The sequence below is a fragment of the Rhea pennata genome, chromosome 3, assembly GCF_028389875.1.
Source record: "Rhea pennata isolate bPtePen1 chromosome 3, bPtePen1.pri, whole genome shotgun sequence".
Taxonomy (NCBI): Eukaryota; Metazoa; Chordata; class Aves; order Rheiformes; family Rheidae; genus Rhea; species Rhea pennata.
This window is the reverse complement of record NC_084665.1, coordinates 105,854,475-105,881,228: the sequence shown is the minus strand read 5'-3', so window position 1 is coordinate 105,881,228 and position 26,754 is coordinate 105,854,475. Positions and strand designations below refer to the sequence as shown.

The window sequence follows — 26,754 nt, the reverse complement described above, 5'->3', positions numbered from 1 at the left end:
TTTGAAAAGTATCATTAATAGATATGTCACCTAACTAAGAATAACAATGTTGGCTTAATAAAGATAGAAAAATAGAGTGGCAGTGATAAGATATATCCAAGTTCTACTTCCCGTTTTCTACTACAGTAATGAAGTATAGTATCAGTATATGAATGAAAGATAAAAAAATCACAGATCTAGTGGCTAGATAACCAAACCAAGGTTAACTCTGCTTGTGCCCAGTCAGTATCTTATTACACTTGCTACCAAAAGACAACTGACCAATCAAATGCAAAATACTTAAAGTGAGTACACACACTGAAATGTATGTACACACACAAATACATACACAAAAAGAGAATAAATCTGTTTTATTAAAAATAACTAAATAGTTAAATTAAGTATCTACAACTTGACCAGCTGCTTACAGAGACTAGCTATTGGTATACATGGATATAGATGACAGCCTGGACTACAGTGACTACACCACGATTTTGTTCAGGATCCAGTAGAAGGCTAGGAAAGTGAAAAGTAGCTTTACAACTGGAATTTAGGTGAGCAGTATATTCATGAAGTTGGTAGACAGAATCTCCTAGGAAACAGGCACGAAGGGTGCTCAAGAGAGCTGGCTGGGTTTTTTTTTAAGAGATTTTGAGAATGTAAGAACAAATGATCCCATTATGAAGGAAGACTGGGAATTTAGGAAGAAAGTCCACTGGGATAAACAAGGAACTTCTCAGAAAATTAAAATACAAAAGAGGAGCGTACCACACATGGAAACAAGGACAGACAACACAACAGAAGTATAACAGTATCGCCCAGGTACTTAGAAACAAAGACAGGAAAGCCAAAGCCTAGTTGGAGCAAAAGCTAAAAGGGGAAATTAGGCATAGCAAGGAAAGATTCTACAGGTATGCTAATAGAAAAGGAAGTTTAAAAAAATACTTGGGTCTGTTGATGCACGAGGGGGCAACGTAATGACAAATCCTACAGAGAAGTTTTAAGTATTCAATGCCTTTTTTGCTTTGCATTCACAGTCCTCACTATGTACTGCCACAGTCTGAGAAGGACATGGTCAGCCAGCAGTCGATAGCAACAGATTTGGTACTACTCAGAAGGTCTACACACATTCAAGCCCAGACAGGATTCACCCAAGGCCAATGCACTCTGAAGCCATTCTGCCATCTTTGGACCAGGAGAGATCTTCTCTGGCTTAACTACAAAAAGGTTAAGACTACACCTGTCTGTAAAGAAACACTTTAAGACTTAAGTCTTCGAATTAATATGCTGTTCAAGACTGGCACAAGTGTGCCTCCCACCAAAATCAAGCAGATTTACCTTGGTAGACAAAATGGAATCCCCTGGCTGATGCCCCGCTCCTAGCACTGAAGCGCAGAAGAATTTGATTAGATGTAGCCAAAGGCAATGTCTCTCCTACAAACGAAAACAGAAAAGAAATGGAAACAAGAGTTACAACTCTTCAGTATCTAACCAAATATATCATTAAAAAGAAAGATAGTAATATAGTTTTATGTTTTCCTCTACAGTTTTAAAAAGATGTAAGTTACACTGTATAAAACTAAATTTGCCATTGAAATTTTGAAAACTAGTCCAGTAAAAAATACTTCATGATTCAACAATATAAACTTTCTGACATTTACTGCAGCTATTAGAATTACAGCTCCAACAAACTGCTTGTCTGGTGACCCCATTACCATTTGGGGCAAGAATCATCAGAAGAATTTTTGGCCAAGTTCTTCTGTGAATTGACTGACAGCTTTAACTTGTCCTGAAAAACACATTTACAATTAAAAGGATTCTAATGGATTCTAAAGATGCCACAGGGTGTCTTCATATGACCTTTATCATTTCAAAAGCAAAATTAAAAGGAGAGAGAACAAGTCCCTAACTCTTTTTATACTGCTGCTTCAGAAAAAACTTACAGTCACACATGAACTATATTACATTTTTAATTTTCTAATAGCATTTCAAATTTATATACTAGCTTTGGGATCAATAAAGATGTTTAATATATTTCATTTATATTCATATCTGAGAATATCTATTCAGTCAAGATAAATGTTCAATAATGAACCACCACATACCTAATTGCTATGCTTTTACCCTGCAGGAGGCCACTCTATCTAATAATAAGTGTTTTATCCTCACTGGGTTATATCACCACAAATTCTAGGAAATTCCACTAAAATGAATGATAATGTGCTAATTTAAGATACCTTAGATAACTGGGTAAACAGGATTGATAATTCTTTCATTCAGATTAGTTTTATGCTATTGTAACTTCAGTGATTGCATCAAGGAAAGTCCTAGTATACATCAACGTAAATGAGACATGAACCTGTTGCATTAATTCTAAAATGTCACAAGGAATACATAAAAATCACAACTTTCAATTATTTTCAATTATTTTCAAATGTGTGCTGTGAAAGCGCAGACGTTGGTTTTAATTTTTTTAATATTATTTGATGCAGTAAAATTGAGTGCTTAGATTAGTTATTTCTTAAATTTTAAATTTGAAAGCAAATATTGTATTTTGAAAGCAAGTACTGTATTTTGTTGCTAAACTCTTGTCAATGATGAAACAAATCTTAAAATAAATCTTAAAATAAATTCATGAATTTTATTATGAAAAAAATAGCTATGATCCCTAAGGAGTAAATTTTTCTAAAAATGCTTTATATAAATCAAATATATATGTTATATTCCTTTAATAGGAACTATTTCTCCAATTACTTAAAGTAAAGTTATCTACAAATCTAGAACAAAGAAAAAGGAAGTCTTACAACACAATGTAAAAATCTTAAACTTAGATATCACCTGTCCTTAATACTGGAGTGAATAGCAAGACACATGTGCAGCTACAGAAATGTATTTTTATATTACTGACCTCAAATGAACACAGTTAGTATTTATACGTAAACTGGAAATCCTAGTCATGCTAAGATGAAACCATATAGGTTTAAATATGATTTCACAGGGTCAACATTTTGTTACAGTTACCTGAATGCAGCAGCTGGCCTGCTTTTAGTCTTAAGTGCTTGTTTTCATATAGATAATTGCATTTTGTGAATATAAGTAATTCGTGTTTAAATTAGATATTCAGAAAACATAGGTGTGTAATTCATAGAGTTTAAGGGCAGAGAAGATAATTATACTGTCTGGTCTGCCCTCTCACAGAACAGAAAATTTCATTCAATTATTTCTGCTCTCAGCTCAGTGAGCTGTTGGTGCCTAGACCACATGTTCCAGAAGAAGAGCTTAAATAAAAGACTTAGAATGGTCTTCCATTTCCCTTGGCATCCTTTTCCAATAAATTTATTATTATATTTGCAAACAAAATTGATGGCATTTCCGAATACTATTCAAAACTCAATTCTTTTTTCTCTACTGAACTACATAAGAAATTTATAGTTTTCTTTTATCTTACCTGAATGGGATCCAGACAGTGAACTAAGAAGTCTAGCCTGAGAGTTTTCTCCATCAAATAATTCTGCCACATCATTCAAAGCTGTCTGAAAATAGGCAAATTGCCCAAACACAACTACACAGAAAAAGAAAGAAAAAGAGCAAGAGCAAGAGAGAGAGAGAGAAGATAATATAAAACAAGACTCTAGATATGAAAACAAATTTGATGAGATATTTCTGCTTGTCTTAGTTACCAATAGCTTCCTCCATAAATAAGAAAATTAATTATCTAAAAAGGAAAGTTTTTTTTACCAAAGTTTCATTACCAACCTTAGGAACAGCTTGGAAGCATCTATTGTCACATATAATTAGTTTTATTCATCCAATATTCATCTGAGAAAGATGTTTCAAAGTATTGATTTTGCCATTTTTATAACTTTTATTAGTACTCATTTCATCACAAAGAATACTCCAAAAATGACCAAATAATAAAAATATCAGTTTATTACTCATTTTGGCATATCCCTATATCTAATTTGCACCTCAGTTGCAAACATTTTAAATTCTATTAACAAATAAATCATTTCATTATACAACATGTCTTCTTAGTAAATATCAGATTCAAGTTTTCAAGTTCAAGAATTCAAGTATCAACTAGCAATAGAAACATCAAGAAGTGAAACCACCAAGGTAATAAAAATACTTGTCATTCCAGCTAACTACGTCTTATTGGAAAGTGAGGAATCTGTTTTAAAATGACTCTTGTTTTAAATTCTCTACACAAACCACAGATTTTCTACGCAATGTTTATGTACCAATTACTGTACAGATTACATTGGCCAGCATTTTCCAACTTCTTGCAAAGTTTTTAAATTTTATTTTTTTTAAGAAAACAAATTACATAGCCTGCCCTCCTGATCAGAAGCATGACTACCTCTGAAGCTAGGTCGAGTTGTTCGAGTCTTCTCCTGAGCAATTTTGAAAATATCCAAGAATTGAGCTTCCTAAACTTTCCTGTGCTACCTGTACTTGCCACTCTTACAGTGAAGAATCTTTCCCTTACGTCCAGTTGGAATTTGTGCTGCTCCTTGTGACTACTGACACTTGTTCCCTTCACTGCACACCTTTGGCTCCTCCTTCACTATAACTCTCCTTCAGATAGCTGAAGACAGCAATTAGATCCCCTTTAACCTTTTGTTTTTCAGGCTGAACAATTTCTATTTCCGTCAGCATTCTCTAGTACTATGCTTAAGCTTCCTGATCATCTTATTGGCTCTGTTGGACTTGTTCTATTTTAGCAATACCTGTCTTGTTCTTTGGGGGCACAAAACTATAGACATGGTTTCCAGATGCTGCCTTATCAATTTTTAGAAGAGGGATATTACCTTCCCTCAAATTTCTGGCTACATCCCAACTAATGCAGCCCAGTGTGCAGCTGGTCTTCATTGCTGCAAGGGCATGCTTTGTGTTAGTTATTAGCAACTAGAAATAAAATTATTGCAATGCTTGCAAAACCCAAATCCCGTTAAAACAGAAAGAAAAATAAGATAGTTTGTATTATTAATCAAAAAGGATTGTTTCTAAGTTGTATCTATAGCTAGAACACTCAAGTGAGTTTTCTGCTAAGCCCACCTCAAGTCAGGTACAGTATGAGAACCAATATAAAGAAATCATATTGTCAGGTGCATGAAAAGCATTTTAAATGTTAACCCTAGACTCTACGTGTGTCAGCTTCTCTCTCTAGCCAATAAGGATAAAAATATTTGCTTATTTGTATGGCCAGTGAAAGAGTTGCTTAATTTTTAAAGAATATGTGGGAAAATGTGTTGAGTATTCCTTACTAAAACCTCTAATTTTTCAATAAGTTCTTTAAACAAACAAAAAAAATTAAAGGCAATGTACTTGTTCTAAAAAACTTCTCAAGCAGCTGATATGAGCCTACAGATATTTTACGTGTTCTTGATCAGGAATTCTGGTGAACAATATTGTGTAGTAAGTCTGAAGTTGTATAAACGAGTCTCTATATACAAAGCTCCAATAGCATTTCTCTGTAGCTACTACCTCAGGGATTTAATCACTCTGAATGCTTCGGTGAATCCTTTGCAAATGATACAGTATCTTTCTCATTCTACTGATTATTTTGCAATCTACACAATTCTAGCAGGTAAAAGAGAGAATCCAATTTATCAAACCTCTTATAAAAAAAAAAAGATCTAGATGATGATAAAGAATACAGAGTATTTTTAAATTCTGCTATAATACATATTTCAAAGATCTGTCTTACTCCCCTCCCCAAAACTTGGAAGTGTAAGTTTCAGAAAATTTACTATAATAACTTACTATAGTAATACCAAATAATAATTAAAATAAATAATAAATAAAAATATTAAATAATTTTTGAAATAGAACAATAATTCAAATATATTTTATTTTATAATTATTTAACTATAGATGTTGCAAATGTCTACTGGGCATTTTTTCTTTTCTTTCTTTTTTTTTCTGGACAGAGGCTTCTATGTAAGAACACACTCTCTAAAACAGAATGAAAATTGAATTAATAATTTTCTTACTACAGAGCTGTGAACAAAAATTACAATGTCACTATCAGTATGGGTTGCTGTCAGCGATATGTTGAATGTATCTTTATATAATGGCAGCAAAATATGATTTCTACCATAGCTATTAAAAGACATAGAATTTGCATTGACCCAGCAGTGCAGGATCTCAGAATTCATATGGGCCTGTCTTGGCTGGAGCTGAATTTACCTTGTTTAGCTCTAAAAAACAACTGTCCAGTAATCTGCTAACTCTTGCCTAAGTTTATTTTACTTTCATTTCTGTTTACAGTGCTAAAAGTAGTTTTTCAGTGTGGACCAAACTGCCTATGATTCTAGAAAAAAATGTAGTGTGCAGACACAGGATGACACTCACGGTTCTAGTCTATAAATACAAATCACAGTGGTCAATATGTGGTCACTGCAGCAGTGCAACCTTGTATTGCTTAGGTGAAAATGGTTCTAGAGATTACCAAGCAACAGCGAAACTGAGTAACTGGGAGTCAGTGGAAAGAAAGACAGCATAAGCAGTCTAAACTCAAGCAGACTCCTCAGGACTGAATAAGAAAACATCAACATCAAGCACCCCATGGCAAGAAAAGGAAGAAATCCCATCATCTACATCACATTTCTCCCCAGGAAGAAGTCAGGATGCTGCCAGCTTGTATTAATCCCTCACTTTTCATTTTCAGAACAACTGAAATAGTCAGCATTAGGACCCTAAGAGACATTGGAAGGCTGAGCATGAGGATAACTCATGGAGGTTGAGGACAGCACTTTAGATTTGGCTTGCTCTCTCCCTAGCGCCCAGTAGTCAGAATGCAGTAAATGCAACATTCCCTCCATTTTTTTCCGTCCTCTAGCTGCTATGGCCTACTTCAGTCCCCAGTGGCAGCAAGTGAGATCACGCTTCGCAACAGATAGCTACTTTAGTCATATCACCTTAATTGAACAGGGACATACAGCGTTATACCCAAAGTATACTGTAAATGACACTATTGACCAACTGAAATCTAGCAAAAATAAAACAGACTATTCAGTTCTTTTTAAAAACTGTCTAATCAATTAATTATGATTTTAATAGAATTGCAGGAGGAATATGCAATGACTGGGAAGATGTAAAAATAGCATAAGGATGAGTCAAGGAAAATAAATACTGGCTAGGTAGTCAACACTTTGGTTTTTTTTGTTTTTGTTTTTTTTTTGTTGTTGTTGTTTTTTTTGTTTTTTTTTTTTTTTTTTTTTGACTGTGCATGTGGCTTAAATGAAAAAAGAATGATGTCAAGAGTTCAGTTTTGGAATGACATTATTGATTATTACTACCTGATGTAATAAACTTTTGCCAAGCTCTGAACTTGTAATTCTCTAACTGCTTCTGTCAGCAGCTTTCCAAAATCCTCAGTGACAAAACTGCTGAGTCCTTACTAGTTTTGTGTCAAATAGGGATTACCAAATGTAGTAAGCTTCTGTGTATCCATGTATATTGTACAGTAAATAGTAAAGTATACATCAATTGTATTTCTACTTATCTGGACTTGCATAAAGACTTGCTTTACAGAAGACCATGCTATGTGTGAAAATGCACATGTTAGAGATGTCATCCAAGTATTTTGTCATATTCGAAGAATCAGATGTTTTGTGATTTTTTTTTTTTTTACCAATGTTCCTGGAAATTTTGTGTAAAATTACTCCCTCTTTTCCTCCTTTTCCCTCCACTTTATTTGCTAAATATGACTTTATGATGATTTAGAGGTCATCTTGTCTTTATTATATATACAGAACAAAAAATATGAAAGAACATTTCATGTTCTTTTTTTTTTTTTTTTTTTGACAACTGACTTTACAGTACAGGAAACTTGAATGAGTTATCCTATGATGATGAATGATGTAATCAGTGAAAGCTTTCAGGATATGTTTGGATAGTAGACAAAATACTGTACTTAGTTGGAATCTGTTGATTACCCTAGGGAGGTGGAAAAGGTGAAAACCCTAGAATCAATTTCTATATCAAGAATATATTTATTTTGACAAGTAAGTTGCAGTATATTGAAAATCTAAGGCTATTGCTGCATGTGAAACCCTTTTATAACTAGAGCAATAATTAATGATTGACAAACCAATAGAAGAAATTCTTACCAAATTCTTTAGGTACAGTTATTGAATAGTGACAAGTCTGTCCAGCAGTGTAATTATGAGGATAACCTGGTGATAAAACCACTCCCTCTGTTCCAGAATACTGCCCTCCACATGGAGCTGGAAATAAAACAGGAATAAACCTGTGAATATAGAATTTACGAACTGTTTTCAAGGTACATATATATCTCTCTATATAAAATACCCAAGATACTCAAAAAAGTCAGGAAAAATATGCTAGTGATTATCAGCACATAAATAGATGACACAATACAGTTATCTTGGGTCTCAGAATGCCTACACAAAATGGATTTTGCTTGGTGAACATATACTTTAAGACTAGTCAGGTACTATGCAGCAATTCTGCCTCTATCATAAGGAAGAATGAACTATGCATGCATGGTATATTCCTTACATGTACAAGCAATAAATCTGGTGTCCTAAGGCAGTGCTGGATTTACCACTTATGAGTGAAAGCAAACATATTGCAGAAATTCCGTCTCTAAATGATTTCTCAGGACTAGTCAAAGCAGAGTGTGGATGGAAGGGATATGGACAATTAGCAAATATATAAAAAGTGGCTATTTTTAAGCTAAAATATCTTCTTATAAATGTATTTATATCCAGCAGTGCATTTCAGCCACTTTTCTCAACTTTGAACAGATAATGACAAAAACTTCACTCTGTCAAAAGCTTCATTAAAATATATCTTATTTATAAGAATTACAATGTATCTTCTCAATAACATTTCACTTTAAATACAGGCAATATAGAGTTCACTTTTCAACAAATACTTTCATCAAACACTACTATGAGTTTGATATTCTACAATAGTAAAAGATTGCTGTACAACATTATTTTGCACAAGAAGTCAACAACAAAATCCATAAAAAACATTTTTTTATTTTTTATATCATAATGATACAAAATGGGAATAGTTGTATTATTTTTGTTTGTAAGAAAGGGAAAGACCATTGCATAATCTAACCAAATACTTTCTATTAAAAGGAACAAAGTAAACAAACATTATTTCTATCTGAGAATATTCCATACAACAGATAACCTTTTAAAGCAACTTTTATATTTCAAATGTGACCCTTTAAAAAGCAATTTATATTTCACATAAACTTTTTTGCATCTAATGCTCAAAAATACCCTTCAACTAACATGTCAGCCATTTTCTTTAGCAAATAAACACCATTTTCGGCAACAGTAAAGCCTTTTTAAAGCCTATGTACTCAGCGTACTCATTTTCTATCATAAAAGCAATGGGATATCCTGAGAAACATTTATTTTAACATTGTAACCATGTGGGCCATTGCCTTTTTTTTTTTTTTTTTTTTTTTTCTTTTTCCTTTTTTTGGAAGTGGAGGTGGCTCTTAGGTCAGAAATATCCTAAAGTCCACGGAGCATGTATGTATCTGAGCAGCAGTGATGGGGTATCTTCCTCCAGGAGTTTAATTTGTAATAGGTTAATCAAATCACATAACTGGCAGTTATGCTACAGCTGCAATAAAGTGTGGAAATGCCGGGATACCCTGGGTCAGTGAGGCATGGAGCAGCCAGCACCTTTTTCTCACAGGCATAGATGGAGATAAAGACAAAAATACAGAGGGAGATGCCCACCAAATCAGGAGAAAGAACATCAGTCTTGAATGGCAGCTACCTCAGAAAAGACCAGCGTCTCCATAACACAGAGACAGTATTATTTAGGCAAAGTAATAATGTGTATTAGAAAACAAAACAAAACAAAACACACACACACACACACACACATTAAAAGCTTCACCTTATTCAGCCAAACAACATCTATTGCCTCTATGTTCAAATATATTCTCTAATAACATGTTAGTCCACATTTGGGATACTGGAAATATCAAAAAGGTGACATGAGAAATGCAGTTTTGAGTCCCTTTCTTTACCATACCACACTGAGGAAAGGGTATAGGGAGGAAGTGTCTCCATCAGCTAAAACCATATGCAATATTCAATCATGACAGATCACATTATTATTTTCATTCCAAATAGTTAAAAAATTAATTGTGTAACCCCAGGAAATGTAAAAGCAGTATTTTGCAATATATATATTTTTTAACTCCCTGCTACATAGTTTTCTATCTAGAAGTTATAAAGAAAAAAAATGAATTAGGATGTAAATTTGGGAGAGATTAAATTCATTTTATTTAATTCAATAACTTCAGGTTTTGAAACTTTGCTATAACACCTTATGAAGGTACACTTTTAGAACAATGTTGTTTTTCATTCTTAAGAAGCTATCATAAAGTAGTAATAAGAATACTAAATTGTAGTGCAGAAGAAAAAAAGAGTTACAGTTTAACTTGCTAACTGCTACTTCCTTTCTCTTATTTTTTGGCTATTTATGTCTTTGCTCTTAGTGTTTTTTTTTCCTTTTTTTTTAAGAAGACTAATATTTTATTTCTCAAAAATAATTTCTTATAAGAAAATATTTATACTTATAGCACTTTAAAAATATTATGAAATTAAAAATTGATGTAAATATTTAGTTGAATCCTCTGTTCTTTTACATCCAGAAATAAAAGCCTCAGAGACAGACACAGCTCCTAAAACAATGTCTGTATTTTGACAAAACGGACACCAATGTCTCACACTGAGTTCATTTTGAATATCATAACATTTAGATAATTAAAAATTTTGAATTTTACAGCTTACTTTTCCAAATACAAATTCACAACTCTTTACTGAAAATTGTTAAAAATTAAAAATCGTTAAAAACTGTGTAAAATTGTAAACTGGAATATGTTCTTCTGGAGGTAGCTTAAGTCTATCTATCTTGTATGGTTTACTGTGTGTTTCATTTTAAAAACCTTACTTAATGACTTATTTTAAGACAAGAAAACAGAATATAAAGGGGATATTTTAAACATGCCATAGCAGCCAAACTGCTTAACTCCGTGCAGAAAATTAACAGGAGATAGGCGTTGCCACTTGTACTTTTGTGAAAATAACAAGCAGCAAGAAGCATCAAACACAGTATGATATATATATGCAGTATTAATACTTTTAAAACGTACTATAAAGATGAAAGAATTATTATACTAAATTGAATTAACTATAATGAAAAAAAGAAAGGAAAGGAGTTTGGTTATTTATTTATTACTGAAAGCAAGTTTGTTAAAAAGCTGGTTTGATTGCCAGACTATCAGAATCTACAAGAAGTAACAAAAGGTGTATGAGAAGAAGGTTAAATGATTTCTTCACATTTATTTTCTACCGATTAAGTTGCATTATTGTTTACTTTCTATGAAGTATTTTAATATAATGTCAAATAACAGTTCTCAAGGTCTGGGACATTGGAACAAGCTGTTAAATTATAAACTGACAAGACAAGAAAATCAAATAATAAATTAAAAATTCTGCAAGATTTCTGAGAATTGAGAACAATGGTTTATTTCTCTAGCATGCTGATGGAAAGATAGAATTATAAGAGAAAAATCTAATGTATATGGCTGCCACAAAGGAAATGTATGCCTCATTAATCTCTTAGGGTTCTAGAATAAATCAATGAAATAATGGATAAAGCTGACAGTATTTCTTTGAACATAGCTTCCCACAATAAGCTGCTCAATAAGTTTGCTAGTTATGTTAGTTATCAGAAATGAAGCTGTTAATAAAGAAGAAAACAAATTTCACTTGGGGCAAACGATGGGGATCACAAAATTTCTATTTGGGATTTGTGATGCTTAATATATTTGTTCACAACCTTGAAGGAAGTAGAATCAAGAAGATGTAGCAAGTAACCAGGAAAAATTCAGACAAAGTCATGATACCTTAATGAAAACTTTGAAAGGATCTGAAATGTAAATTTGGTAGATTTAAAGTAGTAAACAGAAGAAGTAGTCTATGTAGATTTTAGTTAATTTAGAAGTCAATAAGCTATGGAAGTAGTTCCCAAAAAAAAAGACCTAACAAATCTGTAATGGGTAAAGCACAACCTGTCACTGTCAAAGATCTTCCTTTAATTTAATGGGTAATGTAATGTCAATGTACACATATTTAATGATGAAAAGGAGTAGAAAAGAAAATGCATGGTAAGACAAGACTGGCACCTGAAACCAAACCAAGAAAACTTTCTGGTTTGAGCTAACTTTGGCAAGTAAGGTAAGCATTACTATGGCTTAGACCACAACCAGGAGGATGGAAACTAAAACAATTATGAAGTGCTATATAGCACCTATTTCCTACCCAAAGATATGGAAAGCACAAGAAAAAGATGTAGCACCTACATAAATGCATTTAAGTAAATAACTTTTCAAAGGATGGTCATGAATACTCTGAAATAACTAATCATGGGATCCTGATTCCTATTCTACATGACAGAGAAACAGAATCTTTTATAAGCTAGCTGACTTCATCATCATAGGCATTAGGAAAGATAGAGCCAATCTAAAAATTTTTACAGAGACTCGCCAGAAACTAGTTTGAAGTTTGGAAGAAACAATGTAAGAAAAAGAAACTCTCTTTCCACAGACTAATGAGAAAAAAAAAATGCTATAGATACTGAAAATGTAATCAGGGTGTTCCTATCATCTGATACAGTGAGAACAAAAACCTTATTTTTCCAGCTCTCTTGTCTTTGGAGAAGAGGGTCCAAAGCATGGTATAGGGATGAGAGGGATGAGCAGCTAGGAAACGTGAGAAAACCATGATTATCCATATTATACAACTTTTTGCCAGAAACGTAAATAAATTAAAAAAGTTCTAATTTCACTGAAATATATCTATTGTACCTTTCTGTATAATACTGTAACTCCAGATTTGAAAAATAATTTTACTCTTTTCAATCTGATTCAGAAGTGATAATCACAGAAGTAGAGAAGACCTAGCAAGATGTATCAAATACAAACAGTTATGCTGCAAAATCAGTATGGGATAGAGATTGAAATGACTGTCATTTTTTATCTTCACTAGGAAAAAAAAATGAGAAAACAAAGTGTTAGACTGGAAAGCTCTATTTTCTTTCTTTAAAATTCAAAAGCTAGTAGAAGTTACATTTTGAAATCGTTTTCACAGAATGATTAACAGAATTTCCCAGATGATAATGATTAAGGACTTTATTTCAAAAAAAAAGATTTGCAAAGCCCAGATCTCCATAGATGGAATGGGTTTGCAGAGTCTTATAATTGTTTAATGGAATAGCTATGAGTTATGAAAATGTCAAAATTCTCAAATTTTGGGTTATACTGGAGCCACAGATTATTAAGTAACACAGGACCTCTTTTGGTCTCTACGAGTCCTATTTTACCATGATTCTATAATGATGGCTGTACCAAAGATCCAAAGGAAGCAGAGGAAAAAATCCTCCTTTTTAACACAGCACATGATAGACTAGAATTCAGTAACTAAATAATTTAATCTAAGACACCTGTCACATTAGTGGGAGATGTCTACAAAAATTAAAGGTAATTAATATATAAAGGCTATATCTAAATTCTATTTAGTACGTGTGGGTTTTTTTCCGTTTTCTTCTGTAATACGGGATATCACTAAACAAGAATGTTTTTTAGCTTAAGAAACTCATATTTTGCACTTCAATTGTTTCTTTTATTTTCCTTTTTGTTTTTCTACAGTAAACTTCCCTTCACTTTAAGGTAAGCACCTCTTCCTCCCTTCCACCAGCCAAAATAACTGACAAGATAGTTTAATTAACATGAAGCATCAGCATCTGGTACTTAACTTACATAAATGATGACCACTCTGAAGATATCGTTGCTAACTGAAGAAGGTAACACTTTATCTTTCATGCTTGTTGCACGTTCTAAAAGTTCCCCAAGATAATTGTGTTGTAAGCAATATATAAAATTCACAATACCTGAATATGATTTGTCAAGTATAATTACATGTTATATAGAACGAGATAGCATTTGCCAGCTAAGTTTTTAACACTACTGTTATTCTCAATAATGAGTATTGTGAATCCAAAGAGCTTAACTGGCAACAGATTCTGCATTCTGTCATGTAAACCGAGCAGCAGAGGAGACACACTATTCAGTTACAAAGGACAACTCCAGGGAGGACAGAAGGTAACCTTCACCACCATGGGGAACAGAATCCTTTTCAAAACTGGAGAAAGAAGCTGCTCATAGATGATGTAAAAAGACATGGAAATACAACAATGAAATAATATTTATTCAGATCAATAGACAAAGGAGTCTCAAATTCCAAAATGAACTCTTTGTCAATTTGTACTTTTACAGGACAAATTAATTATTTTTTGTCTAAAGTTATATATATGTGAAATATGATTCCAGCATATAAAATACATCTCTACATAACTACAAGATTTATATGAAGCCATAACCAAAACACACTCAGGATCGTTTTTGTTGTTCAAAGTCCTCTTGTAATATACCGCTTAACTTGACACAAACTGAAAGAATCAAAGAATGCATTACATTGCAATTTTAGCATGTTCTGAGTCTATACGCCAATATTTATATTGATAGTTATGTTTGATCCATTTCGAACTTCAGAAGTTTTGACCTTCCTTAAGATATTGTATCAAAAAGCAGTATAATGCTTAAAGTTTCAAAAATGGAAGAAGTAAAATATAGAATGTGTACTGTATAGCGTATCTTAAGAATCTCTGAAATCATGCACTTTGTCCTTTAAGTCAGTTACCCTAAATAAGTGAATTCATTCTCTTACTTTTTTTCTTTTTTTTTATGCTAATATTTTACAGGAAGACAGCATGAAAAAAAAATCAATACACATCAGTATGACAATTGGCAGCTCCTTGTGGGTATATTCTGAAATATTAAAGGAAAGTCCAAGCCATTTTATTTCAGTATTTATTTAATGATCCTTAATAAAGTCATTAAAAGAAATCACCTGAAAAGGTATTTTTTCTCATTAAAATAAACATTTTATATTCTATAGTCTAAATTAAGATATCTATTTAGGATATATTTGAATGCCTAATCACCAAACCAATAAACTGTAAGCATCAAAGCCTACTATTGTAAAGCCTTCAAGTAAACTTTTCTTCTGTCTTTTTTAAAAGCCAAAGATTCAGACTTTCATTAGAATCATACAATCATAGAATCAGTAAGGTTGGAAGGGACCTCTGGAGATCATCTATCCAGTCCAACCTCCCTCCTCAACCAGGGTCACCAACAGCATGTTAGACAGGGTTGCGTCCAGGCGGGCCTTGAAGATCTGCAGAGAAGGGGACTCCACAACCTCTCTGGGCAACCTGGGCCAGTGCTCCGTCACTCTCACAGGGAAGAAATTTCCCCTCACGGTCAGGAGGAACTTCCTGTGCTTCAATTTCTGCCCATTGCCTCTTGTCCTGTCACATGGGACAACTGAAAGGTGCTCTCAGACAAAAAGAGTGTTTAAAATGGAGTTTCAGGATGTAGTACTAATCTATGGCAAAATGTAGTACAGTTTCAAACAAATTCCAGGACATGTATGGTAAATTCAGGACTTAATACTCCATGGGAATACATATGGGAATACAGGCCAAAGAGGCCCAGCTCTCGCAACCATTCCTCATAGGGCAGGTGCTCCAGCCCTCTGATCATCCTCATAGCTCTATGCTGGACTCTCTCCAGTAGCTCCATGTCTCTTGTAGTGGGGAGCCCAGAACTGGACACAGGACTCAAGATGAGGCCTCCCCAGAGCTGAGTAGAGGGGCAGGATCACCTCCCTCCACCTGCTGGCAACATTCTTCCTAACACACCCCAGGAGACCACTGGCCATCTTGGCCACAAGGGCACATTGCTGGCTCATGGTCAACTTGTCATCCACCAGCACTCCCAAGTCCTGCTGTGCAAAGTTGCTCTCCAGAAGGTCAGCCCCCAGCTTGTGCTGGTGCCTAGCGTTATTTCTTCCTAGGTGCAGGTCTCTGCACTTGCCCTTCTTGAACCTCAGCAGGTTCCTCTCCGCCCAACTCTCTGGCCTGTCCAGGTCTCTCTGAATGGCAGCACAGTCCTCCGGTGTGTCAGCCACTCCTCCCACCTTGGTGTCATCAGCAAACTTGCTGAGGAGGAACTCTGTCCCCTCATCCAGGTCACTGATGAAGAAGTTGAACAGGATGGGACCCAGGACTGAGCCCTGGGGGACGCCACTAGCCACAGGCCTCCAACTAGACTCCACGCCACCAATGACGACCCTCTGAGCTCTGCCTTTCAGACAGTTCTCAATCCACCTCACTGTCCACTTGTCTAACCCACACTTCCTGAGCTTCCCTAGGAGGATGTTATGGGAGACAGTGTCAAAAGCCTTGCTGAAGTCCAGGTACACAACGTCCACTGCTCTGCCCTCTTCCACCCAGCCAGTCATTCCATCAGAGAAGGCTATCAGGTTGGTGAAGCAGGATTTCTGCTTGATGAATCCATGCTGGCTACTCCTGATCACCTTCTTCTCCTCCATATGTCTAGAGATGACATCCACATTGAGCTGTTCCATCAGCTTTCCAGGGATGGAGATAAGGCTGACCAGCCTAGTGTTGCCTGGGTCCTCCTTCTTGCCGTTTTTGAAGACTGGAGTGACATTGGCTTTCTCCCAGTCCTCAGGCACCTCTCCAGCTCTCCAGGACCTTTCAAAGATGATGGAGAGTGGCTTGGCAACAACATCCGCCAGCTCCCTCAGTACCCATGGGTGCATACCATCCCGGCCCATGGATTTGTGGATGTCTAGCCTGCCCAGAAGATCTCTAAACCTTTCCTCCTCAACCAAAGGAAAGTCTTCCCCTTCTCCGGACTTTCTCCCTCACATCCAGGCTGCAGGATTCCTGAGGGCTGCCCTTAGCAGTGAAGACTGAAGCAAAGAAGGCATTCAGTAATTCTGCCTTCTCTGTATCCCTTGTCACCAGGGCCCCCGCCCCATTCAGTAGCGGGTCCACATTTTCCCTAGTCCTCCTCTTGCTGCTGATGTATTTGAAGAAGCCCTTCCTGTTGTCCTTACCAGACTCATTTCCAGCTGGTCCTTAGCCTTCCTCGCTGCATCTCTACGTACTCTGACTGCATTCCTGTAATTCTCCCAAGCAGCCTGTCCCCTTTTCCACATTCTGTGTATTTTCTTCTTCTGTCTGAATTTGGCCAAGAGCTCCTTGCTCATCCATGCAGGTCTCCTGCCTCTTTTACTGCACTTCTTACTCATAGGGATGCACCGCTCTTGAGCTTGGAGGAAGTAATGTTTGAACACTAGCCAGCTCTCCTGGACCCTACTTCCTTCTAGGGCCTTAATCCATGGGATTCTTCCAAGTAGGTCTCTGAAGAGCCCAAAGGGAGCCAAGGGCAACCAAAGCACAGGTAGTGCCCTCACTAATAGGGCACAGTACCACAGCACTTGAGCTAGGTGAGCAGAGCAGGATACCGGTAACAATGTTAATTGACAAGCAAAAGTTCAGGTCTAGCAGCCATTCAGGGAGCTAATGCAATGAGCAGCAAGAGATGGAGCCAGAGAAAGGACTAAAGACAAGATAAAAAAGTATGTAAAGGGGTATCCATAAGTAAGTTACCTACAGCATTGTGTCACAAAATCACAGCATAGCTGAGGTTCGAAGGGACTTCTGGAGATCATCTGGTTCAACCCTGCTGCTCAAAGCAAAGTTACCTAGAGCAGGTTGCCCAGGACTATGTCCAGTTGGGTTTTTACTGTCTCCAAGGATGTATTCTCCATAACCTCTCTGGGCACCTTGTTCTGGCGTTCAATTAACCTCACAGTAAAAAAGTTTTTACTTATTTTTCCTGTCTTCAGATGGACTTTCCCATGTTTCACTTTGTGCCCATTGCTTCTCATCCTGTCACTGAGCACCACTGAGAAGAGTCTTGCTCTGTCTTCTTTACACTCTCACATCAGATATTTATAAACCTTGATGAGATCCCCCTGAGCCTTCTCTTCTCCAGGCTGAACAGTCCCAGCTCTCTCACCATCCCCTGATATGATAGATGCATCTGTTCCTTAATCACCTTTGCAGCCCTTTGCTAGACTCAGCCCAGCAAGTCCTTGTATTCTTTGTACTGGGGAGCCCAGAACTAGACACACTATTCCTCACTGGTGCTGAGTAGAGGAGAAAGATTACCTCTTGACCTGCTCTTTCTAATGCAACCCGGGTTACCAATGGCCTTTACTGCAAGGAAATGTTGGCTGACAGTGAACTTGGTGTCCACCAGGACTCCGAGGTCCCTCTCTGCAAAGCTGCTCTCTAGCTGATCACCCCTCTGCCTGTACCAGTGCATGGGGTTATTCCTTCCCAGGGGATGGAATTGGCATTTTCCGTTGTTGAATTTCAAAAAGCATCTCCTCTCAGCTTTGTATCATCTGCAAACTCACTGAGGATGCATTCTGTCCCATTGTCCAGGTCTTTAATAAAGAGGTTAGACAGTATTGGACCCAGTATTGACCCCTGAGGTACTCCACTAGTGACAGGCCTCCTGCTGGACTTTGTGCCACTGATTGCAATCCTCTGAGCCCAGTAGTTCAGCCAGTTTCCATCCATCTCATTGTCTGCTTATGTAGTTCATAGATAAGATACTTCATCAGCTTGTCTACAAGGATATTATGGGAGACAATATCGAAAGCCTTACTGAATCTGAGATAAAAAACATCCACTGCTCTTTCCTTATCCACCGAGTCTCCTCATTGTAGAAGGCTATCAAATTGCTAAGGACAATTTCCCCTTTGTAAACCTCTGCTGAATACTCCTGATCACCTTCTTGCCCTTCATGTGCCTGAAAATGGTTTCCAGGGATCAAATTGAGACTGACTAGCCTCTAGTTCCTCAGATCCTCCTTTTTGCCCTTTCTGAAGACAGGAGTGATATTTGCTTTCCTCTAGTCCTCAGGAACCTCTCCTGATTCCATTACTTTTCCAAGAAGAATGAAAGTTACTTTGCAATGACATCAACCAGCTCCCTCAGCATTTATGGATGCATCCCATCAGGCCCCATGGACTTGTATCCAGTTTGTTTCAATGATCCCTAACCCGATCCTTCTCCATGAAGGGTAAGTTTCCCTTGCTTCAGACTTTCCTATCTCTAAGGGGCCTCGAGTTCAGGGGCTTTAGAGCTGTCTTATCAGTAAAGACTAAGGCAAAGAATGCATTTGGGACCTCAGCCTTTTCTGTGTCCTTTTCTGGTGGCTAAAAATCTTAGTAAGAAATTATTGTTAATTGTAATTTTACCTCTCAAAAACTGCTATTCCTCTGGAGTCCAGCTTCTACATCTGACCTGCCCTACATAACACAGATGATAGAATGAGGCTTTCCAGTGGAATACTTCAAAATACCAATACTTCTCCATCACCACAAACAACTAATACCTCTCTTTTTCATGAAAAATAATTCCTATATCCAGATAAAACAGAAACAAATATTTCTTCCAGTTCTCAATAATAAGAATTTATCAGGAATATCTGAAAAGCAGAATAAGCTCACCTGTTCCTCTCTCTTCCCTGAACCCAATTACTGAGAGCAAAATAGATTAGAGAGAATCCATCTACATTTAGAAAATTACTAGTAGGTCATTCATCTCCTCTAAAAATTTTGTATTGACTCATTTCCAGTCTTGGAAAAGAAACCTTGGTGGGACACCACTGAAAGAAAAATGTTGTAACAGATATTCTAACAGATATCTAAACAGGCTCAATCTTTCAAAAATGTATATTCAGAAATAAATAATTATCATATTGTTTGATCCACTCTATTCAATTCAGCTTTCAGTTGGGCAGGAAAGAGAACTGTGTTTTATATATGTTTCAATTTGCCTGTGACACAAAACAAACTATCTAAGCATATCTACAGTTATATGTATACTTATTTAAAGAGTTCCTATAAACCACATTGAATTAATTACAGGAATAAGGAGGCCTTATTTTGCTTTCTGCTCGTTAGTCCAATTCTATTTTCTTCAAAAGATGAAGCAACCCAAGAAACTATTTGTAGGATATTGTAATTGAGACCTTTCCAATAAATACCACAATTCATTGTCTTCATATTTAATATGAAGCAGTGGTAATCCTCCTAAAAATATTATTTTAAGCTATATAGAGAAATTGTCAGACTTGGATTGACTGAAATTTAACAAATTATCGTACAGATTATAGTAGCTGTCAACCGGTTGTCTCCAAGACGATGCCTAGCTTCTGATAATAGTTCACAGCAGGCCCATCCTGGAAGCGTATCACAGATGAATGTGCATTAGGTTTGGCTCTCTCTGCTCTATTCAATACTCCCAAGTATCTCTGTATGCCACCATACCATATCCTAAAGAACATAACATATAGTCTCAGGTTCACACTATAAGACTTTAGTGTATGTTCTAATGAACTAAAACTCAACTGTTACATTATATCAGATAATCAGATACTTTGATGTGAGCCCCCCTGTATACACACAAATAAAAACATGTCTTAGGGTCATGGACCACATAGGTCCAGATGAATACAGTGCCAAGTGTTAGGCAGTGTTAATCAAACAGAAAAAGCTAGCCTTACATAGTGTAAGTATGGCCAGGGATTACTTCTCAGGTCTTTTCTCATTTAGCAATCCAGATACATCCTGAGGCTACATCTAAACTGCTAAATAAAACAATGCCATGGTCATACCCATGCTCAACAGCAAGACACACTGCTTCTCCTCTGGGCTCCATTTGATGCCCCTGCGGTCTTTTATACAGTATTCTAATTCTGTGTGTTCGTGTGTGTGCACATAAGGGTAGAGATGCTAGTTCAAAGTGCCTGAAATTACGTGAGAGCTGCACCAAAGTCTTAAGGTGTTTTCACAGCTGAAGTCATGGAGTGAAGTAATAATTAAGCAGTACGAATAATCAGCAACTCACTACATGAGCTTCCTATTTCCTTTTTTATATAGCAGCAAAGAGACAGCCTTAGGCTATGGCTGTGCTGGAAACTAAACTGTACAAGAGCCTGTTCTCTGGCCTTGAAATCACGTAGCACAACTAGCTACATCAGGTACCAGTACTAGTACTAGTACTCTCACCCTTAGAAACATATGCAAGTTGCCTACTAGGAAAGGCCCTTGTCCCATGCTTGCTCCTTCACCATGCCTAGGTAGTTTTAGAGAGTTCAAGATGGCCTGGATCAAAGGCCTGCTAGCAAATAGACTAACAACTTAAGTCTAACAGTGTAACCAAGTTTTGGTCCCCAGTCCTTCCCCCAAGTATCATTTAATTAATATGTATATTGTCTAAGTAGCTACATCCTTTTTAAATACAACTCTAAATTACTAACACTAGCAAGAAAATATCTAAAAACAATACATCTGAGATCATTTGGGAGCACAGATAAATCCCTATTAATATAAATATATAGTGATACTGTTAGTAGGAGTAATAATTGTCCATTTAGGTTCTCAGTCATAAGCTGAAGCCTGTTTTTGGTGAAAGCCAAAACATTTACCTCAAACAAGTTACAGTCTAAGAAACAGTAAATGAATACAACAAATGAAGACAATAAAAAGAAACAACAGAAAGACAGTTCAATAATACTTCATAATTGAAAGTGAACAGTGATGTTTGTTTAGTTCATTTTTAGCGGTTTCTTACACAGATCACAAAATCTTCCACTGAAATCGATGCAATGTGAGAATTATGGAAGCTCAGATACTGCTTTGTGATCATTATTACATATATGACTTTATGTTGTAACTTCACAATTTAAAGATATTTTTAAATAGTTAAACCAAAAAATTAATGACTAAACTATGGCCAACAATTAATAGCATAATAACTTTTTTTTTAACTTCAGATTTTTTCTTTTTAAATAAACAATATGTGTTGAAGTAGTGTAAATAGTCTCAGGAACTTAGAAACACTGTGAATCCACTGTAGGGACACAGGAAATTATAAGATAACAGTACATACCATTACAAGATGGCAATGCTCTGTTCCATGCTGGCTTTCCATCAGCACCAATTACACATGTTATACTTGAGGGATCAATAATCTTATATCCAGAGTCACACTGGTAGGTAACAGTTGAACCAAGTTTAAAGTCTGTTCCAATTCTAGTCCCATTCATAATGTTTCCAGGATCAAAACAAGCCTCACGTGGCTTTTCTGTTAAAAAGAATGGAAGCAAATCTATATATGCTTTAAATAAAATAATAATAATAATAAAAGAACATTTTGCAGTGTTTTTCTTTTCTATCAGTCTATATTTTTCACCAGGTTATTAAAATATTCTTCTTGTTTCTGTATGCTTAAAACAAGGTCATGGAAACTTGTATAAGACTGGTTAGCTACTCAACGAAATTATACTGAGAAGATCTAAGCTACAGTATTTTCCTCCTAGATCTTTAACTTCCAAAGCTGAATGACTTCAATGAAATCTAAAAGAAAAATGTTCATTTCTATAATGCACAGCGTAACACTATTGTGTTTTTTTAACCAAATATTATACTCAATGCTGAATAATTTCTGCTTAGAAAGCTGCTATAATATACAATAAGTTAAAAAGTAAAAATGTAAAAATGCTCAGTTCCTTTATCTTTCATATATTGAGGATCTAATAATAATTGGATTTTAAAGGCGAACTGAATAAGCACAACAATTATTTTCTGAGCTAATATGTATCAAATCTTTTAGTCAAAGTGAGTGTTGACATTGGCTTTAACAAAGATAGGATTTCATTCATCATCTTTGGCAAGTCAAAATACAAAGAAAAGAGATGAGATAGATAAGATACATTAGAAATAACGCTATGTCAAAATTGTGATTGAGATGGTCTTCAGACAGAAGGCATTTATGAGTAGAAAATTCTTTATAACTAAATAAACAAAACCAAAATATTAGTATTGCTATACTGTGGATAACAGCTATATCGTTTCTTAATAAAAAGCTTTAACACAACTCAGTTACTTCAAATTTTATGAAAATATTGTGTAATACCACTTCTGTAAGTAATACTGTGCTAAAAATTTAGACTATTTAGAAGAGAAAGATGCACCTAATATGAATAAAATTCATTGAGAGATAAATTCTTTTATTAAAAACCTCCAATCTATTTCAAATTTATAGTCAAAGTTTATAGCATATGTCCTCCTCTTATTACAATTAATAAAGCATATATTATAATGAAATAGATACAAAAAAGGTAAAAAAGCAAAACTGGATGTCAATTAGCAGAAATGCAAAATATTATATTTTATATAAATATTAAATAATATACTTAACCACTGAATTATTAGGAGCAAGCTTAGTAAGTATTTAACATAATATCTTTTAAAGGATATTTGTTTTGCTCTTCTGAGTTATATTTTTATTATTTCATTGCAATGATAGTTGTAATTAGCTGCATGTCATCAGACTGTGCTGAGAAGACAAAATACCTGCACAGCTAAAAAGTGTAAGCACATTTCTAAAGGACATCTTTATCTCCTTATCTCCTCTTGCTCAACTTCCCATTTTCTTTCCCTGAAGCCAACACAATTTTGTTTCCTGGAACTAACTATTTTCCAGTTTTATCTACTTCAAATTTAGGTTGGAATGGAGACTAAGTTTTTATCTATGACAGTCTGATAGTTACTTTGGAAAAGATAGCACTGCCAACATGTAGAAGAATGCATGAAGCTAGATGAAAGTTACAGATTAAATGTAAAATTGTTTTACTATTTCTTTTTAACCTTTCTCTTTTTCACTAGTATGTTATTTCTATATTCCTTAGGTTTCTTTGTCATTTCTTTTTTTGTCACATAGAGTGTTTTATTTCCATTGTCAAGAATAAAAAGTTGAGGCAGCACATCTGCTGTGTGTAAAACAGCTTAAAAATCTGAGTAGAGATGGCAATAAAGCCAGAGACAACATCTGAGAATAGAAAAGAAACCAGCTTTGTACGTGTGCATGTGTATGTGCATATGCATGCGTGTGTGTCTCAATAAAAAGTCAGCCTAACCCATTCTCTGACTGACTAGTAATAGGTACCGTACAAAATGCAAAGATTCTCCTGCACACAGTTATTCAAAAATACGTATGCTGTTCAGTGTGCTGCTTGCAAACGAAGTGCAGAGGACATGTATCAGCAAGGAAGCAACAGTCATGTATTCTAATTGGGTGAGACAATTCAATTATTCTTCAATTTCTTTCTGAATGCTTTTTTTTTTTTTTTTTTTTTTTTTTAGAAAATGTACATAAGGAAAGGGAAAGAGATAAAATAGATTTTTGTGTTCTGCCACACATTTACAGAAATTAGTTTTTAAAATCTATGTAGATGTAAAGAGGTATTTGGTATAGTTCAGTATCGGTATGTCTAGAAATAAGCAGAATTTAGTCTCAGTAAGTCCTAAATTACATTTCTTTTCTATTTTTTCTGTGGATCATAACGGGAACAGTACCTTTATAGTCAATGGCAAATCCTGACATTCCAACAGAAGCATCACTGCGAAAGGCCAGAAACAAGCTGTTGCCACTGCTCTCTATTCTTTCAGGAGCCTGTGAGCCTTGAAAACTGCCAATTAGAGGACTGTTAGAATCTTCCCCTTCATAAATATGTAGAAAATCATAACTGGGCTCCATATTGAAACTGCAAATGAAGGAAAAAGAGAATTAAGTCTTCAGGTTTCATAAATTAAACACTACTGTGACTGTGGTTGCCAATCTTCTACCTAACACACATTCTTTTCCAGAAATAGAAGACTCTCTTAAAATATAATTCACAGTGAGAATTTACTAACTTTCCAAAGAATTCTCTTCACTATTGATCTGAACATCTTTGACTTTCCAAAAGATAGATATCTACCATCAGGCCTCAGAAAGGCCCTCTACAGTCAATGGGAAAGAAGCACATCCTCCTACATATCTCAGACACCTTTCTCAAGATGGAATGAATAGGAAGAATCCAGATAACCAGCTTAGATTAGAAGTCTAGCTTTTAGCTGGCTAAACTGGAGATTAATTCTACCTGTTTTAAACATAAATTCACTACTTAGACAGAAAATGCTTTAATGAAGACAGGTCTCTACCATGGAACTTGTCTTTGTTCATACCCAAATTATATCACAAAATTATGATAAATTATAGTAAATTACTGTTCTCCTTACTAAAAAAACAATGCTAAGTTACATTTTTTTTTATGTTTATACAAAGGAACAATGAAGATCGTATGAATGTAGGACGTTCAGGGGGCTTTAATTGTGATGATCTCTGAGATAAAGACAAAAATGTATACACGTTTTACATGATAAATTTATAAAGGGCTAGACGTACAGGATATACTAAGAACAGAAAAATATGAAAAATATGATATGAAAAATATGTAGTCAGGGTCAAAAAATGTTTTTTTCTTTCTAATTATCTTTGTGAAAGAAAATCATGAATAAAAATTTGGCTTTGTTATAAGTATTGTGGTAAAATTTCTGATTTTCCTTTTATTAAAATTATTACTTTATCAGTTAATGCTGTCAGATACAATCTTCTTCAAATCCTGTAAGACAAAGGGACAGCACCTTTTTCTTATCTGAGAAATCAACACACACACTTCTCTAATGCAAAATGTTAGTGGTCATATAATGATGAAAGTGAATAAAGAATATTTTATTCTCTATTTTCAAGAGAGAAAAGGAGTCAGAAAAATATGCTTTGAAGCTCTAGCTAAGACAGAGTTAGGAGTCAGAAGAACTAAAAGAAATAGCAGTCTATAGACCAAAACAAGGAAAAGAAAATTGTAAAGGCCAATAGTTTTCAATCTTTCTGTAACCAATACGTATTTGACAAAATACACTGCATCTCTTTCTTCTCATCCCACATCCTCATCTTAAGCAAACAGGGCTGCCTTCCCAAAGCCACTTCTTTGAGAATAATATAGGACTTGGGTGTAGCATACTGCCTGAGAATCAAAAGTGTAAGATAAAATGAAAAAAAGTGGCATGTTAAGAAAGTAGAATGTGTAGATGTCAAAAAAAAGTTATTGAAAGGATGACAGAGAGGGAGCTATTTAAAACTGACATTTCAGATAAATTAGAGGGGCTTTTGTGATAGTGCATTAAGTGATTTGTGTTCTAATACAAAATGTATCTGTAAAATTGTACTATTATGCTTATTTTCTCCTTTATTGGGTCACCAGAATGTACTTGTACTCCAACTCATTCATTAAATGCAAATCTGCATTAGTCTATTCTGCAATACTGAAAAAAGAAAAGCAGCAGAAAATGTAATCAAAACTTTCAAATTTTGTCTATTTGATAACAATACATGTACATATAATAGTGTTGTTTTCCCTTATTAATTTCTATTACAATTTTCCTTTTTTCCTTTACAGCTTTCTAAAAGTATTCATAAAATGATTAACAGCCTCTCAATCTGCAGTTTAAAAGGCCCTATATCACAACGAGTCAGAAGATGGATAGGTTTCCAAGAATGTTCTGCAACATAAAAAATATTGTAAAGGTAGTTCAAAAAACTGGGTAGCTAGGGCAGAACCTTTTCTTTCAGATTCCTAAGGTAGATTTCTGTTTGCAGACTTTAATAATGTTAGCAGAGAATATCACAATTAGGAAAGGCAGGAAGTAAAGTGTGCAATGCTGGACTGTAATCATCTATAAAATGTATTGTAAGTATAGCATCAATGCAAATTCCACATTATTGTTAGTATTTGTAATCCTTAAAATAAGATTCACAAACAACCTGTATATTATATAATCATAAGTTTCTTTCATCTTCCTT

The 26,754-nt window shown here is 35.1% G+C and overlaps 1 protein-coding gene across 1 annotated transcript in view; it reads right to left on the bottom strand.

Moving 5' to 3' along the window:
* Positions 1 to 26,754, bottom strand: part of CSMD1 (CUB and Sushi multiple domains 1) — a 1,182,441-nt gene that overhangs the window by 187,355 nt on the left and 968,332 nt on the right. The window contains exons 29-33 of the mRNA XM_062571121.1: positions 24,429 to 24,616; positions 21,961 to 22,155; positions 8,097 to 8,213; positions 3,428 to 3,541; positions 1,318 to 1,413 (exon numbers count right to left, since the gene is read on the bottom strand). Of these exons, the coding sequence (XP_062427105.1) occupies positions 1,318 to 1,413; positions 3,428 to 3,541; positions 8,097 to 8,213; positions 21,961 to 22,155; positions 24,429 to 24,616 (710 nt within the window). The remainder of the gene's footprint in view (positions 1 to 1,317; positions 1,414 to 3,427; positions 3,542 to 8,096; positions 8,214 to 21,960; positions 22,156 to 24,428; positions 24,617 to 26,754) is intronic.